Source organism: Pelmatolapia mariae, linkage group LG2 (genome assembly GCF_036321145.2).
Source record: "Pelmatolapia mariae isolate MD_Pm_ZW linkage group LG2, Pm_UMD_F_2, whole genome shotgun sequence".
Classification (NCBI taxonomy): Eukaryota; Metazoa; Chordata; class Actinopteri; order Cichliformes; family Cichlidae; genus Pelmatolapia; species Pelmatolapia mariae.
The window spans coordinates 36,361,526-36,377,802 of NC_086228.1; the positions used below are offsets into that span (position 1 = coordinate 36,361,526).

Sequence of the window (16,277 nt, forward strand, 5' to 3'; positions counted from 1 at the left end):
GCGTGATGAACTCTGTATTCCTTGTCCACACATAAACGCAAAAAAGTAGTTTTAAAAAATCTCCGTTTTCGGTGATTCGAAACGCCGTTTGGACAAAAGGTCTAAACGCATAGAAACAGCTGCGTTTTCAAAAATACCCGTGTAGGTGTGGACGTAGCGTAAAAGAGTTAGTAGTTTATTTCCTTACTACCTGTAATTAATTGCAGATTACTTGTATTTGCATAATTGTTTACTAAATGTTTGTGGTGTGAAATAAACCGCAATGGAGCAAAATATGGGTGTGCGTGGTTGGACAATGTGTTTGTGCGTGTTTGTGCGTGCCTGTGCGGGCGGGCGGGCGGGGGGGGGGGGGCGAACATTTTTCTTGTAAAACAAAGAACAGATTTACACTTACAAAATATTTATACCCAAAATACTGATTTTAAGTCATTTGATTACATGTACATATTCCATGTAATTTGCTACATGAGTATAATATAAAATATACAATTTAATGATGATTGCTATACATTCAGTTTTTCAGTAGCATTTTACTCAAAAATATTGCTTCATATTTATGAGGGCATAGAACTTCATCCATGATTTATACTTTATATTAGGAATGATGATTGAAAAGGAAACTGTTACTTGTATTTTTTTCTTTTCTATTTATTTGTTGCCAGTTCTGCATTCTTCCAACAAAAAAATAAAAAAATAAAAATCTGCCCAATGTTAACTTTAACTAATTTAATTACATGGAAATTTTCCATATAATTTTGTTACATACAGTAAGTATAACGTAAAATGTTACTTTTGATGGAATCTGGTCAAGTGAAATTTACTTGGAAACACTTCCTTAGTTATTCATTAATTCAATACATAAACCTTACATTTTATATTTTTCACTTGTTTTTTTTTTTTTTAATTCATGTTTATTTAGGTTGAAGAGTTATTTGACATTTTAAAAAAAAGATCCCGATCTCTGTGATTATTAAAAAGTACTGCATGCCCAATCACCACATTGTAAGAGCCGATCTTACAAGTTTAAATATCACTCAAACCTTACACAGTCACTGTTTAAAGTGTTTCATATCCAGGTGAGAACCTGCAGACTCTTCAGAATACTTGATTTGCACTTCAAGTCCCTTTATATGTAGCTTAGTCCATCTTCCTCATCTCTGTTAAAGTTTGCATCTGTCTTGGCTTACCCAGGCTTCAATTTCTTTAGCGTTTACAGGATGCTGACTGACTTAGTTACACTTTGGAGAACTCATTTTCATATTACTTTTTTTTTTTTTTTACATTTGGCAAGAAAGCATCAGGATCCATCTCCCAAAGGTGTTTGACCAATAGAATTTCAGTCCCTTTCTGGTGCTTCTTGAACGCCCAAGATGTACAGTTTATAAATTGAGCATGTGGCATTTAAGTCAGGGAAGGAAACTGGCCAACCAGTAATTACCTGTGTCTTTTGTACTGCAGCTTGCCATGGCTGCACACGGTAACTGATGTTGCAGCGTTCTATAAAAACAGACAATTTCTACATATTCTGCTATATTATAATACCTGGCCTTCACTGACAGATCACAGTGGAAAATGAGCCGCTACTGTTCATTTTGCTCCTCATTAGATGTTTGCTGCGAGCTGACTGTTATGTCATTTCTTTTCATTTAATCATTCCAAAATATGTGAAGCTGAGAAAGTCTGAACATTGAAATGTAGCCTTTTAAACCTTTATCCTGCTGTTGTCGACACTGTCAATTCTTCAGATGATTAGTGAAACACATTCATTTGTCTGCTAACTGAGATGAAGCTAAAACAGCAATGATATCACGATATTTTGTTACTCGTCACATATTTGCGTCTCGAGCTAACAGCATTGTTTTTGGCTCTCTTCAGCTCTTATAGTAGAATGTGTAATAAATGTTGAATATTGCTCCGTCTCCTGTTCTCTTTGTCTGTCTGCACTCTCCAGAGTGGTGAATAAGTCATTTGAATTTTCTCTGCCTACACAAGTGGCAATGAAATTCACAGTGCTTCTTAAACAACCACACAGGAGAAGATTAGGCTTCTACCAGGCACTGTGATGTGGATGTTACACTCTCCACAACTTTCTGAGTTCTTTCTAAATTGTTTATGCATGTCTTCACAGCTCTTTCCCAGAACAGTCCATTGACGATCTCTATTCCACATTGTAACTGGCACACACACACACACAAGACCGCATTTCACTGGTTCCTTTGCATTGGCTCCCAGTTAGCCTTAACCTCCTAAGACCCGAACTCTTTTATGGCATGCATTTTAAATTTTTCTTTGCTATTTGGGTTGTTTGGGACCTGAGGAATATAAAAACAAAGAATTACCAGATTTTTTTTTTTTTTTTTTTAACCTAATTTTTGTTTCTGAGACAAATGAGATCCACGTATGAGGACATTGGTTTTAAATTTTATAGAGCGGTGGCAGTATAATGTCCTCGTAAGTGGATATCAGGCCCTTGTAGAGAAAAATTAAGTATTTTTATCTAGACATCCCAAACTGTGATGTCGACATATGTGGACGCCAGGTCCTAGGAGGTTAAAACTGATTTGGTCTGTGAGAGGGCCCAGAACAGAGATTTATTTTTAATTTATTTTTTTTTTCACTAATGCCACATCGTATCTTAGCAAACACACCATCTCACATTGACTGCCTCCCTTCCTCACACACACACACACACACACACACACACACACACACACACACACACACACACACACACACACACACACACACACACACACACACACACACACACACACACACACACACACAGTGAAATGCACATATAACAATAATCAGTAATATCATTAGCATCATTCAGCTTCTGATGACAACCACAGTCAGACGTTTGGGGAACAGACACATCGATTAAAGCCTGTAAACTCGCACCATCTTCTTCATCTAGGCATAAAGTCACATAAAGACAGCTGTAATGTCTATAAGCATGGAACAAAAGAAGGCAGCCACAGACTCATTTATGCTTGCATATTCAACTTATTACAAAGCTGCAATCCTTTCAGGACTGCTGCACTGTTAATAGGAAAACAGTTAAAAGTCCAAAATTGATGCCTTCCTTCACCAACACTGGACACTTTCAGGAGCTGTCCAGTGGGCCAAATTGGAGTCTTTGGTGGGTTTTTTCTGGTCACCAGGCCTTATGTTTGACACCTCTGGTGTGATGTCACATGAGCTGGACACCTCCTACTGTGCCTCGTGGGCCCTGCAGCATTTCCCCAGCTCACACACACTCCTGAGCTGCACATACAGTAGCTGCTGTATAATAGTGGCCTGCCTCTTCACAACAAAGAAAGCTATTAGATGCCATTCATGTCATCCAATGGTTTGTGCCATTCCTGAAACAAGCCCAACGGATTTGTGTGACTGGCTGGAACTGAAACAGCAACAATCACATCAACAGCTCACTGAACTTTTTTATTTTATTAAATGTAGGTGCACTAGAGGAGGACTTTTCTGACAAGCCAAAGCCAGTTCTTAATACTGCACAGCAGATGTTTAAAGCATCCATAAATGATTTATTTGCCAGAAACAAACCCATTCATTTGAGCTAATAAAGCAAATGGGACAATAACAGTAAGTGGTATCGTTTTGTTTTTCTGGCAACGTCTCTTTTGATAGAAGTCGCTGTTTTACAGAGTTTGACATTCATCTTCATTGTGCAGCAAAGTCGATCACAGCCAAGTGTGAAAACCAAGTGCGTCAACATTTCACTGTGGAAAAATTGTCTGCAGCAGAAGTTAAAACTCTGCTCAACTTCAAATGCTTCCAGTGCAAAATCAGCTGCAGTGTGCTCTCAGAGCAAAGGGCAGCATGTGTTTTGAATCTGTACAATGCAGATATGTTACACACCAAAGTGAAGTAAGCACCGTCTGTCTCACACACCAGCACACATCTAAAATGTCTTTGCTCTGCCTTGTATGCATGGAAGATGATTTGAGATTAGACCATTCTGAGATCTAATCGCTCTTTGATCTCAGCTTTTAGCTGCGTCAGGCGCACATACACACACATGCAAGCACACAAGGGCATTCAGTCACCTCTACACAAACAAACATTCACTCACTGCAACACTGCAAAACATCTGTATCTGCACTTCATAAAGGGGCCAGCCATGAAGAGTCTTTAAAGAGTATCATGTAAATGAGAATGGATGTAGAATATAGAGTGTAAGGCATAAACAGTATAAGCAAGGTTTTTTTTTCTTTCCTGGATTTGACACATACATTCCATCTAATTCCAAAATAAGAAAGGTAGGATAAAAATACGTATAGAGTTATAATCGTATTTCCGTTCGGCATCTGGGTTAATAGTTTACCCTTGGTTTGGTGGGGTTTTCCTAAGATAACATGTGGATGATGAAGAGAGGAGGATGTTAATGATCAGCGTTCAACTTAACACATTAAAGCACATAATGTGTGTTATTGTGTGAGTGTGTTATTGTGTAGACATTCCTGCTGTGTGTGTGTGTTCTGTGGTTTTGGCTCGTGCTATGTGCAAAATTCTGCTTGAATGAAAACAGTGCATGTGACTGTGTGTGTGTTTATGCAGCTGCCTTCATGTCTTCCAGGCATTGTTTCCAGCATTGTCATGCCTGTGCAGCAACTGTCGAGCTCATTAGCACTTTCAGCAAAATGGGCTAATCTAGGAAGCACTTCTGCCTGTGTATAAATGCAGTTACTTCAACATCATTAGCTGCACTCTGATATTTCCCTTTACAATTCAGCATGTCTGCTATGTAAAGGAAAGCAGTCCTGTACCTGAATATGTATTTTTAGAAATAAAAGTGCAGGTAGATGAAAAAGCAAGGTCACTGAAAAGTTGAATATGAAAATGAATCATACATGCATGCGGTACTCCTGAGGCTCTGCCAGAATGAGCCCAGCAGAGAAAGAGCTTCGGAGTAAAAGTAAGGAACAGATCATTTAGAAAGGTAGAGACTTAAAGATATTTTTTTTAACAAAAAGCATTCAAAGTGTTACTAATGAAGGTATTAAAATGCAAAAACACTGCATGGTAGCGTAGCTTTTAGGTGAGCTGGTAATTCTTCTCAAAACGTAAAGCATACAGTTTTATAAGATTTTGGATGATGACACATTTTTTTGTAAAGTTCCCTCATTTCACCACCACAATCAATATTTGATTGATTTTGAACTTTGCTTTCAACTTTACTTCACAGGTTTTTATTCTGAGATTATCCTCATTTTTATACACAGTCCTAATATTTAATGCATCCATGGATGCATGAACCCATCCATCTGTGCATCTGTGCTTAGAGTATTAAATCATCTTATAAATTATAAACATTATTTATACAAACCTTTCTGTTCTCATTACTTTTTAGGGTTTTGTGTTGTTTAATTTCCACTGATGTATACGATAAACTGGCTGTGACTCTATGAAAAGTGCTATATAAGTAACTACATAGCATCACATACTGTATGTAGTTAGCTTGTTTAGATAGTCAGGTTTTGATCCAACCATCTCTGAGTCACGAGGTGCTTATCTTATTAATAGAACATGTGACATCAAAGGCAAATTTAGTTTGGAACCTTTCAGTTTAATTTTAATTTCAGGTGAAATCTAGAAAAAAATCGAATTAACAAAACATTAAACCTCTGAAAAAGTAATAACTGCGCATGTAACATAATTAAAGCTTGAAACGACTGACTCACCAATTAATATAAACTAGATTTGACATTATAATTTATAAATTTTTTTAAATTATAAAGTTTAATTTATACATAAAATATTTTTTGGGTCTAACTCTAACATATGAAATTATGTAAGCTCTTTTTAGGTAACTTTGCGAGTGCATTTATCCCCCAGATTCAGTCATAGTGTTTCTTCATACAGAGCTTTGAAGATGTGCAGCTAAAGTCAAACTTTTCAAAGTGAACAGAGCTGTAGACAGAACTTTTATCAGATTTATAGATTTTCATAGCATAGCCTTTCAGATAAATAAGGAATGATTGAATTGTAAGATCAAATACTGAAATGACTGAGGAGCCAGAGCAAAGTGCTGAAATATTTCATCCGATGATATATTAAATGTACACCGCTTCACAAAGTGCACACAGTCTGTACAGCAGAATAAACAAGATTACAAGTGCGAGAAAAGCTTACGAGGGAAGATTTGAATCTGCATGCACACTGTTAGTAAGTGAAGAGCAGCCTTACAATTACCTTTTTGCCTCAAATATTCACTTAGCTTCCTTAAACTGTTTTTTAAACGTGGTGCGAAATTATTACTGTTTTTTGGTGATTTTATGATTAGACACTTGTAACAATGTTGCAGATGGCAATGTTGTCATTTCTATTTGACCGCATCATGGCAGTGTTGTCTCAGTGGTACGGTGTCTAAAATCAGACAGTTTTTCTGTTTAGCTGTTTGTTATAGTAGTTTTCATTCAGATCAGCATCTTCTTTGATAAAGTTTCTGCAGTTGAAGATATACCTGAAGCTTCTGCTGATGAATAGTTCTCATCGATATTCATGCATCAGGTCATTTAAAAGCATAGAGGTCAAATACACTCAGTTGACAGCCATAGAAGTTACCGCTAGTAAGGGATTCACATTCGCTAACCTGCATTGACTCAGCTCCAAAAAGTGCCCAAATGGTTTAGTTTCTTATTACCAAAAACTTCAAATCAACCTCCTTCATGGCGAACGTTGTCAGTCAGCTGTGCAATAACCCAAAGAAGTGGCTGTAATTAGAAATTGCTGTGCTGACTCTATGAGACTCAGCAGGCTTTGTGCAGGTAACAGGTTACAAAGGACATTTTAAATCTTGGTAGAGCCAAAGTATGTCAGGTTTGTCCCTTCACATGAGGATTCCTTGTTTAGCTTCTCTGTATTTCAGTCTCATTTTCCTCATATTGTATAACAGCTTATTTACTCCGAATTGTAATAATCATTCTTTAAAATGCAGCTTCCATTCAAAGAGTTGCCCATATGGATGGTTGCCAACGTGTTTGAGCTCTCTCGGCGGGCAGAAAGCTGTCCATCAGTCTCTCCTGTACTTTTCTATTTATATAATGTTGGAGTGAAAAATCTTCTTGTCAGCAAATATCAGACCCGCTGAAGCGTTCTCAGCCAAGGACCGAACCTGAGCACCTTGAGCGCTGATGATGCATATACTAGCTGACACCTGACCTCTGAGTGGCAGTCAGGTGTCAGCTTCTGTAGATGAGGATTTAACTGCAGTTCAGTCAGGACCAATATAATCAAGCGATGATTGTTATTTCCAGCTGTAGTGATTTATATTTGGCTTTTATGAGCTCTGAGAGCATCAGCCATCAGAACAGAGCAGGCAGTAACAACATGTATGACAATGGCTAAATTATTTATACGATGAAAAAAGGAACTGCAGTGGACTGGGCTGCAGAGTGGCTTGCAGAATTGCAAGAACTGCGTGCAGGCTAAAGCAGTTTAAATGTGCACCCTATGTGAGATTTACCAAGTCAGTGAGTAGAGATGAATCAGCGGCACCATCAGCTGATTCATGGGAATAATGAGGATGATTTAATGTCCTGTCATTATGCACAATTAGGCAAGGATTTCTGTGTAAGGATCGCAAAGTCTCACACTGCCATTTTTACATGAATGTGTTGATTTGTATAAAAACAACCTTGATGTAGAGCTTTCTCCAATCACATTCTGTCTCTTTTAACTGCAGCAGGTGCTGCATCAGAGCAATGCAGAGACTGATACAAGGAAACGGTAGTTCCCATCCATATGGTGTCCAGTTATACACACACACACACACACACACACACACACACACACACACACAACAAAAGAGAAACAAAATCTAACAGACTATCTTTGGCCAACTGTAGCGCTCGCCCACATAAATGTCCGCTTGGCTCTGCTCTGATCACATAATTGCTCTGTGCACACCTCTCCCACTCACACACATGCACAGAAGTAGAGCACACATCCAGAGAGCATACACTGAAGCACACTCAGGGAGTTTGTACACACATACGCTTAGAACCTGGATATATACAGCACACACACAGTCACAGTTTGGTATGTCAAGAAGTGGACTATTCACGCGCACACGCTCACATACATGGCAAACACCAAACAAAGACTCCCACCAACTCACCTACCCACACACAGTCAGCAGGCTGAGGGGCGAGCGTGCCAAAGACAGACGTGGAGAGAAAACAGAATTTAACTAGTCTTAAAAACATCTTCAACAAGTTTTATTTTCACGAAGAAGCAAACGTTGAGAAACTGTGATATTTCTTTTGTTGCTGTTGTCAAAAAACTTTTGATTATTTTTTTTATTCCATAAAATTGTATCCAGGAAGAAGCACTTTATGCGGATCTCAGGGTGGGCTGGAAAGCATTTTGGCAAGCATCGTTTCAGGTTAACTCTCAGTGACTGGCTGCCAGCTGCAGGGTCTGTTCTGTGGGTGACCCTGACCTTTGAGCTCCTTTTAGAGAAAGTCAACCTCGGATGAAGAAAGTGGGTAAGGGTGGGGTTGGGGTTTCCCTACAAGCACGAATCTTATTGTGGATACAGTTTTGTCATGTCCTGCATCTTTCTACCCAGATTTCATTTCAGCTTAATCATGTTAAACTATGCAACCAAGGCAAAAATAGCTATTTGATAGTCATATGATTTTTTTGTTTATATAAGTAAATGTTGCGTGCACAGTGTGTAATAATAGTAGTGTAACAGCACCTCATAAACCATATGCTTTCACCATGTAGTCCTCCACCAGGTATGAAGTCTCCCAGGAAAATGATTGCCACTTTTAAAGTGTGTTGCCTGCAATATTCCATCAAGTATAGCAAGCAGACACAAACCACAATTGTGTTATTCTTACAGTGGTTGGGTGAAGTGCTGTAATGCAATTCTCAGATGCTGAGTGTGTGTAATTACAAAGAATCTCTGAAGTATTGTTATGCTTGCCCTCGTATCCCCTTGATTAAAGCACCAGGACCAACACGCTCACTTATAAGCAAGCAAAACAGTGAGGCAGGATTACATTAAAGGGGAATCAATTCTAACTGGATTGTTATAATTAGATGACCTGAGCTTGCTAAAAATCGCTGGGTAATTTTCTGTGTTTTTATCACTTTCAGGACCTGGCAGGAGCGTGTGAGAATAAAATTACAGATGCTGTAGGTAATATTTATAATGAAAGATTCCCTGAGTGTAACACCGTAGGTGAAATGCTCCATTCAAGTATGAAGGCAACATGAAAGTGAATCAAAATGCTAAACAGCTCACCTCTAGGTCACACATACAATACTGCAAAAGTCTTGAGTTACTCCTCATTTCTTTATATGTTGCTAGGAAACTTGGAAACATAAATAGAAACATAGTATGGAAGGCAAAAACAGAGTTTGTACAGAGTTAGTTAGTCTTTTATTCTTCAGCACAGTCTGAACTCTCTCAGGCCGCTTCAGGATTATTTCTCCAGATGTTCAAAGCTCTTCTTTGGGTGTTGTTGTTCTGTTCAAGATGATCCCACACAGTATCAATAAATTTGAGGTCCGGCTCTGGGGAGGCCAATCCATGACTGATAGTGTTTAACTGTGCGTTTTTCAGTCCAGGTGTGATTTTACTTTGGGATCATTGATGCTTTCCAGATGTTATGGATGCAAAATCTGACCTTACTTTTCTGCATTCAGTTATGACAAAATCTCAAACACCACCAGCTGATATGAATTTACAGACGCCTGCAGACACTCGCTCTTTTGACTGTCTCCTGAGCCCTTCTGCAAATATTGATGATAATTTGAACCAAAATGTTCAAACTTGTTAGGACTGATTTTCAGTCCAGTTCCTGTGTAATCTGGCATACCTCAGCATTTTCTCCATTTTTTCCTTCCTTAAAAATGGCATTTGGCAGCCACTCTACCACTGAGGCCATGTCTGATAAAGCTTTAGTGTACAGTAGATGGATCAGTTGAAGGATCAGATGCATGTCTTTCAGGATCGGGGTCAGGTATTTGCTGGATTTTATTTTATTTTATTTTTTTTTTTTAACTTTCAGATACTGTTCATTTGCTTTAGATAGTTTTAAGACCTGCCACTTGTTTGTCCACCACTTGTCCAGTTTCCTGAAATTTTTTTAGGAACACACTGGAAGGTGAGATATGCCAAGTTTTGGGCATTTTTCTTTTATATTCAGCTAAAGAAAAGGTAACAAATGCTGTCTAAGAAAAACTTTGAGAAAACCTGGAGAACTTTTGCTCCATTTTAAAAATGATAAGAGAGTCTGGCTCCTTGGGAGCAAAATATAAAGAAATGGGGCATTACTCAAGACTTCTGCAAAGCACTGTACCAAGATCACCGAATAGTATCACACAAAACTATTGATGCCATACATCAATATCCCAATCAAGCTCCTTCTGTCAAGACGATTAGTGTGACACAACAAATCGATTATGAATAAAAGACTATCAGCAGATCTGTCATCACTGGGCCTGCCGATACACAAATGAGCACAACAGCAGCAACAATGACAGCAGCAGTCAGACGGGCTGATCATTACACCCCCTCAGCAGAAAAAGGAGAGGGATAGAAATGGAGAGACAGCCATTCTGAGCTTTGAGATAGAGTTTGGAGAGGAGTGTTATCTAAGAAAGGCAGAGGTGGTGATTGTGGATGAGGGGGAAAAAAAGCTGTGGGAGCGAGTGTCCGTTGCATCAACTTAAGAGATGTCAATACATCATAAAGGACGAGAGCAGAGCAGATTGCTGGGGAATATTGAGAGACACCCTATATTTGACAGCAAAAGGAGAATAAGAGTGAGGTGGAGTATAATGAGAAAAGACAAGAGGTAGCATTATCGCGAGAAGACTGTAGAGTGCTGGCAGTGAAAGAGGATGGCAGTGAAACAAAGCAAGAAAAACAAAGCAACAATAAGCTCCAAAAATAAAAAGCCTGAGAATTTTCAAGAGAGAAAGGCTCGTTTTCAACAAAGCAGAGTACGCCACAAGACAACAAACACCGAGGCTCTTCATCCTACCTGAGTTCCTCTTGGAGATGTACTTGACGTCGTCACAGGCTCCCGAGGCGAGGAGGAGGAGGAGGAGGAAGAGGAGAGATAAAGTCTTCATCTCTCTGTTCTCCACTGGCACCTTTGGGAAACAGGACAGAGAGAAAGAGTAAGAGACAGCTCAGGAGGCAACATTCTCATTAAAACCCGGCACTAACAAGCACCCAGTGTAATTGCAAAGTTACGTGTTGTGTCCTGTGCTCTGTCATGCTGTAGGATGTCTCAGTTCCTGAAATGCACGTGGAGGACAGGGGACATACTGAAACTGATTTCTGGTTCACAACCAGGAGTATGGAGAAAGACAAGGTGGGAAACAGTATGGAGTATGGAAATAAAAAAAAAGCCTGTAGTTTTTACAAACAGCCTGCACACGTGCAAAATCCTAATTTGACGTTAGAAATAGACTGCTGGGATTCACCAAAGCGTTGCAGTGTCTAAAGGCGTGCACGCAGGTATTTCTGCAGCTGCCCTCGAGACATATGTATTGGTGGGCATTTTCAAAGTACAACATTTTGGGAGGAGAATATTTAAATGCATCATACTAATTTACAGTAATTTACACCAAATTGTGCAAAATGTTGCTCCTGGTGTGCTGTACGATACTTGCCACTAGGAGTGTTAATTTATTTGGAATGTGAGGAAGAGAGGCCGTCAAAACAAGTTCATACTTTGCGCGGGAGTAAGACTCAAAGCAGTGAGCACCGTGCTGAGGTTTGGGTTACTGGTTAGTAACCTGCAGGCCAGCATGTTTCTCATCAATAATACTGGTGTTTTGAGCATAATCACACGCAACAATGAATTGAAATCAGCAAGGCCAGTTACAAAAATACAAACATTTCCAGATTTTCAAAATGTTTCCCATTCCATCATCATCAAAAGCATGTTGGTCACAGGTCGATTCAAACAATGGTAAATAGTCAAATGGTGTTTTTAGATTTATCTGCCACATTTATAGAGAGCAACAGTGAAAAGAAATGCTAGTCTACTCTTTCTTCTATAGGCTACATGACAACATTTTGAATGTATTTAGGATTAAAGTAACAACGAAAACGACGTGTGTGGACCAATCAACAGATGGCTGCGCCTTCTGAGCCCGGTTCTGCCAGAGGTTTCTTAAAAGTTTTTCCTTCATTGTCCCCAAGTGCATGCTCAAAGGGGCTCGTCTGGTTGTTGGAGTTTTCTCTGTATTATTGTGAGGACTTTACATTACAATATAAAGAGGCAACTGTTGTTGTGACTGTGAGCTGGATGAATGAATTTCTTCATGAAATGTTCTATTGATGAAAAATGATGAAAATTCAATCAAAATATCAATTTTGAAATACTGAGACTGATTTAGATTTAAATATGGGCTCAGATCACTTCAATATTTAATTCTTACATTTCTTTCTTTTTTTCCCCATAAACTGCAGTGCCTACCACATACAGAGTAAATGAGGGTAAGACTGAAATAGAAGATTAGCTAAACCAGCACTCATTCTATTGTGCTTTTCATCCATTTGATGCTAGAATTAACTGAATCATGACTGCAGTTTGAAATCACCTGAACAATGAGGCAGCTGCTGAGGAGACAAGTGAATATTGCTGATATGTGCGTGTCATATCATATGAGATCTAAAACCATGGGAACAAATCCAAGTGAACACATACATACATACGGCGCTGGCACGGCTGGCAGCCTTAACCCAATTTCCCTCGGGATGAATAAAGTATGATCAATCAATCAATCAATATAAGATGAAGAGTGTGTGTGTGTGTGTGTGTGTGTGTGTGTGTGTGTGTGTGTGTGTATGTGTAAATTAGAAATTCCTCAGCTCTACTTTATTTCAAGGCGTTATTATGATATTGCAAAGCCTTTCTAGCATAATTTTGTTTTTTGACTTTAGAAAAGAAGAAAGTCTAAAAATGACAACAACATACAATAATCGTTTCTCCCAGGAAACATTTTGACACATTTGTCACACCAAGAAGAGCACAGGTGCATCTAATAATCCTAATGATGGCTACATTATATGGAGTGTTCCAATAAGCCAGCACAAACACTACCAGGGCTAATTGGAGTGGTACCATTATTATGAACACTGGCTGCACCTGTGTTGAACAAGTCAGAGTGGCTGCTTCTGTAACGATGTTGTCTGACTTCTAGTCCAACACTGTACTGCTTGGGGGAACAAATTAATTCAGTTATTCATTTAAAAGCCCAAAATAAACTTAATGAACATTTTAAATTCATGCAAATGTAAACTGTGGTGCTAATAAATAATGAAAGCACCAATTCTCCTAACACCGTACGAATGCAAACTTGTTCTTTATTTTAACATTTTATTTTTTTTCTCATTTTTTTTCTCAGCTCAAACTTTAGTGTCCAATTACACTGCATGTTTTAAATTCTTTCATTTTTTTCCACTACGTAATATATGTTCTACTATGCTTTGGTCATGCTCGAGTCCACAGCACAACCAAAACTTGCAATCTCAAGTTCACGGTGACATTTTAAAGTGATTGATACTTGTTACTGCTATAGTTTAGGACACTGACATAGCATAGTCTCTGTAATACAACGTACACTGTTCACTATTATAGTCTGTTCAAAGCGCTACGCCTCCACTACTGTAGATATATTCATAGCACTCTGTAGATCTGTTTACCACATGTCGATACATCTGTATATTTGTTCATAGTACATCTGTACATCTGCCCGTCTGTACATCAATATAGAACATCTGTATATCTGTATAATTGCTGTCTGTATACCAATATAATCATCTGTATGCTTACTTATTTGTATTTAATCTGTTCATAACTATTCTCACCTTTTATACTACCCTTATCTGTATATAATCTGCTCCTACTGCACTTACTGCTCTTGCACTTCTGATGAGATGCAATCTGCATTTCGTTACCCATATTTATACATGTGTACTGACGATAAAGTTGAATCCCAATCTTAATCTTAATCCTAATTTGTGGTTTTCTAATCAAAAACATTCAACTCATAACGTTAAAACTTACATGCACACGTGAGCAACAGACCAAGCAGGACTTATGGAATAAATCTGTCTCTTCCTGACCCTGTTAGGGTGAAGAAGAGGCAACATAGCCTGAAGAAAAATAGTTTGGAAGGTTATGTTCTATTATAACAGAGAAGCTAAATTGAGCTGCTGTCTTCAGGTAAAGACAGAGAAGAGAAGGCATGCACTGACAAGTGAGACGTATTTGTGAGTTTTATCTGATAAAGAAAAAACATAAAAACAAAGAGACGAGGAATCCCAATAGAGCCTGGCATCAAGGCACTACACTGTTGAGACATAAACTTCAACAAATAGTTGTAGGATAGCTTTTACCTTTGCCTTCCAGAGGAGGAAGATTAGAGAATCAGCTACACAAAAAACCTGAAGCTACTCAGTCCTGCTAAAGGACAATTCAGCAAACAAAACTGTTGCCAAAGCCTAACTGAGAGTTTAAGACAACATTTCAAGAGTTTGTTATAATATTTAAAGATGACAAACCATAAAATATATTCTGAAATTCATGACCAATAGCACTCTGCTCATTTTACATTTAGGCATTACATTATTATTGTTCACACTTCATGTTATTACAACAAGATATGGATATAAAAGATGTTGAAGACTTTTACATCACCAAGACGCGGACATCGTAGCATTAACAATATGGAAGAGTAAACTGTGACAGCTTTTTTACTTTGAAAAACAGAAGTGCGGTGCGTTTCCTCAGATGTGGGAACACCGACTTTTAATATGAAACATATAAATAAATTAATTACTCAGTTTAGAAACGCAAAATAGTCCCAGTGTTAAACCCACGCTTTGGATTTTGTGTGTTTTTAGTCTTTGACAAGTTTAAACCTAAAAGGCAACATTATGACAAATTGATTAGGCATTATTTTCTACGGTGTTATCTACATTATGATGTAGATATAGTGATGTACATTATATCTACATCAAAATCCACACAAACTTAGATAAGTCCTGTGAGTGCTGGGTGTAACGCTCGTGACCTGAGAAATCTAGCACTGAGTCCTAGAGGAGTACTGGAATAACGATGAATGTTGCTTAAAAATGATGCTAGTCTTAAATTTTCAAAATATCTGGGCAATTCCCCCTGGGTTGTACAGCCTATTATATTTTGTGTTAATACCACATTAAACTTCAGAGTAGGGAAGCTAATATCAATAACACAGTCTGTACTGATAAATAAGTAAATACTGGAAAATAGATTTGTGCAATTAGATGAAAAACTTTTTGTTTGTGTATTCATTTATTTTTTATTTTGCATACTCTGATTGCAAGCTCCACACCTCACCACTAGTTGCTTCACTTTACTTTGCAGTCACTACTTTCATTCTTTTTTCCATCACACCTTCCAATGTTTATATGGCGTGCACACATAATAACACTGCAAGGTCAAAGTTCTGTTTTATGTTATATGAATTCATCTTTCTTTGTTTGAGTTACCTGGAGGTTGGCTTCTCCTTCCTGCTTGGCAAAAGGTGTGACAAAGTGCTGGGGGATCTGAAATACTGCTGACAGCCTCATTGGACTAAACCACATGCTTGATTAGCTGGGGGTGGTTGAAGTTTGTTTAATTGTTTTTTCCCCCTTGTGTGTCATTTGGTTTGGCTAAGCCAGTCCCTCATGTATCATTTCAGGAGGTCAGTTTGTCTTCTGTTTGTCTGAGGTTTTTTTAGTTGTTATTTTGAATTTAGTTTATTGAGCTGACCTCTTTTATTGGTCTGGCTGTTTAAGTTTTTGGCTTTGTTAATTATCTTTCATATTTTTGGATCAATAAAACCCGATTGTTGAATTAAACACCTGTGTCCTCTATGCCTTACTGCTTGTCCCTGACAAACAATGTCAGGCTTTTCTGTATATAGGCATGTTGTAGATTTGGGAGAAAACACAAAATGGATTAAAATGTTCTATCTTAACAATCGTCAACTTCATATATTCATATTTACACACGCAGTGTTTTTATACCTTATACCTTATTCTGTGTGGAAGTTCAGGAAGCAGTTCCTGGTAAACTTGAAATGGACATCACATTTCTGACTTTTGGAGTACCATTGAATCCTGGTACCTCATTAGGAAATCAGGCAGGGGGCAAAATGCTTTCACACCATTGTATCTACGAGGAGGCTAAAGGGTAGCACTGTATTTATAAAGAATTACAAACAACAAATATTATCCAATTTATTTA

The 16,277-nt window shown here is 38.2% G+C and overlaps 1 protein-coding gene across 4 annotated transcripts in view; it reads right to left on the reverse strand.

The window, feature by feature from the left end:
* The window catches only part of il1rapl2 (interleukin 1 receptor accessory protein-like 2), a 443,220-nt gene that overhangs the window by 363,355 nt on the left and 63,588 nt on the right, over positions 1-16,277 (reverse strand). For all 4 annotated transcript variants that reach the window (XM_063499998.1, XM_063499989.2, XM_063499971.1 and 1 more), the window contains exon 2: positions 11,028-11,139. In XM_063499998.1, the coding sequence (XP_063356068.1) occupies positions 11,028-11,118 (91 nt within the window). In that variant the 5' untranslated portion in view covers positions 11,119-11,139. The remainder of the gene's footprint in view (positions 1-11,027; positions 11,140-16,277) is intronic.